The sequence below is a fragment of the Penaeus chinensis genome, chromosome 35 (assembly GCF_019202785.1).
Source record: "Penaeus chinensis breed Huanghai No. 1 chromosome 35, ASM1920278v2, whole genome shotgun sequence".
NCBI classification, from domain to species: Eukaryota; Metazoa; Arthropoda; class Malacostraca; order Decapoda; family Penaeidae; genus Penaeus; species Penaeus chinensis.
Genome location: NC_061853.1, coordinates 2,464,974 through 2,467,473, shown reverse-complemented (window position 1 = coordinate 2,467,473; position 2,500 = coordinate 2,464,974). Strand labels below are relative to the sequence as shown.

The following is a 2,500-nucleotide window of genomic DNA, read 5'->3' as shown; positions in this document are numbered from 1 at the left end:
GAGGAAGGGTAGGAAGGAAGAGGGATGAGGGTAAAGGAGAGGAAAAGGAAGTCGAGAGGAGTAGAAGGGGATACGGCTGAGGGGAAAGGGGAAGAGGCAGGGATGAGGGGAAAGGGGGAGGAGTAGGAGGAGGAATATTATTGCATAGTATGCAAAGTATGTAGAGCCGAGGATTCCAGGTAAGCATGCAAGAGAAAATGAGAAAATGCACGTGTTAATCCGTTCTGTTGCTATTAATAATATCGCATATATGTCTGCGCGCGCGCACACACACACACACACACACACACACACACACGCACAAACACACAAACATACAAACACACACACACACAAACACACAAACATACAAACACACACACATACACACACACACACAAACATACAAACACACACACACACACAAACACACAAACATACAAACACACACACATACACACACACACACAAGCACACAAACATACAAACACACACAAAGACACATATACACACACACAAACACACAAACACACAAACATACAAACACACACACACAAACACACAAACATACAAACACACACACACACACGAACACACAAACATACAAACACACACACATACACACACACACAAGCACACAAACATACAAACACACACAAAGACACATATACACACACACAAACACACAAACACACACACACACAACGACACACACACACACACAAGCACACAAACATACAAACACACACAGACACACACACAAACACACAAACATACAAGCACACACAAAGACACACACACACACACACACACACACACACACACACACACAAACACACAAACATACAAACACACACAAAGACACACACACACACACACAGACACACACACACACACACACACTGACACACACACACACACACACACTCACACGCGCTCTCTGTATAATTATATGTGTGAACATGTATATAAACATATACAGTTATCCAGATACAGGAAACCAATTATAAACAAACTTAGATTAATTTAGTTACAATTCTAAATTAAAGTAAAACTCAAAATATAATAATAATTATTTCTAAGAATCATAATAACTCTTCAACAGCCCATCGTTAAAAAGTGTCCCCAATATGTATTCACGTTACAAATGTTTACCTAATAAAAAGCATATAATTCACAACAAAATTGAGCTTGAGGATTATCAAATAAGTAGTTACCATAAATTATATATCATTACGGGAATATATATCCTTTGACAGATTTGATAAAATTTTATTCTTATTTTCTGATTTGGATTAAATGTTTTATTAAATTAAACTTAATTAAATTTCTCTTCTTTTTCAGGTACTATGTTGGGCATTAGCAATATGTTCGCCTTCGCTGGAGCTATGTTGGCTCCTATTATAGTAGGAGTTATGACACCTGATCAGGTAAGCAAATCCTTTCTTAATGAATACCAGTATATATTCAAGAGCGAGAGAGAGGGAGAGGAGGAGAGAGAGAAGAGAGAGAGAGAGAGAGGGAGAGGAGAGAGAGAGGAGAGAGAGAGAGAGAGAGAGAGAGAGAGAGAGAGAGAGAGGAGAGGAGGAGAGAGAAGAGGAGATGATGCGAGAGAGAGAGAGGAGACGAGAGTAGGGGGGGAGGAAGATGGAATAAGATTGACAGATAGACAGTTATTTAGATAGATTGATAAATTGATAGATAGGTAGACAGATAGACAGACATATAGATAGATAGATAGATAGAGAGAGAGAGAGAGAGAGAGAGAGAGAGAGAGAGAGAGAGAGAGAGAGAGAGAGAGAGATAAATAGATAGGTAGATAGATAGATAGATTGATAGAGAGAGAGAGAGAGAAAGAGAGAGAGAGAGATAAATAGATAGGTAGATAGATAGAGATAGATAGATAGATAGATAGATAGATAGAGAGAGAGAGAGAGAGAGAGAGAGAGAGAGAGAGAGAGAGAGAGAGAGAGAACTAAAGAAATAAAAAAGAATGAAACAAAAAGAAAGGAAATTAATATAGTATAGAAGCAAGATATAAAAAAGGGTTTGCTGTTCTACACAGACTCTCAGGCAGTACTAGTAAGCAACTGAAGAAACAAAAGGAGCCAACGGTACACAGAGCAAACAGTCAGACTTCCTGCTAGCTTATTCTACCTTGGTGTGTGTCTCTGTGTGTGCGTGTGAGTGCGTGTGTCTTTGTTTGTGCGTTTGACTGTACGCATGCATGCATATATGTATTTACAGTGTATACAGATGTCTATGTATACACTATATTTAACTTTCGATATTGATATGAATTACAAATTATTAACAACAAAGTAAAATAAAAAATGCGTGAGCACACATGTCATCAGCTATTATTCATTTGCAATTAGATTCGGTCAGAAATCATTAAAAAAAAGAAAAAACAACGAAATGAACATGAAACATTTATGATCTACAGTACTAATCATGTGAATGTCAACTGATTTTTCCGTCGCTTGATGCCGAGTACTCCACACCCTCTGGCGCCTGGCAA

The 2,500-nt window shown here is 38.2% G+C and overlaps 1 protein-coding gene across 1 annotated transcript in view; it reads left to right on the top strand.

Moving 5' to 3' along the window:
• The window catches only part of LOC125044470 (sialin-like), a 36,824-nt gene that overhangs the window by 32,787 nt on the left and 1,537 nt on the right, over nucleotides 1–2,500 (top strand). The window contains exon 14 of the mRNA XM_047641158.1: nucleotides 1,324–1,409. Within this exon, the coding sequence (XP_047497114.1) occupies nucleotides 1,324–1,409 (86 nt within the window). The remainder of the gene's footprint in view (nucleotides 1–1,323; nucleotides 1,410–2,500) is intronic.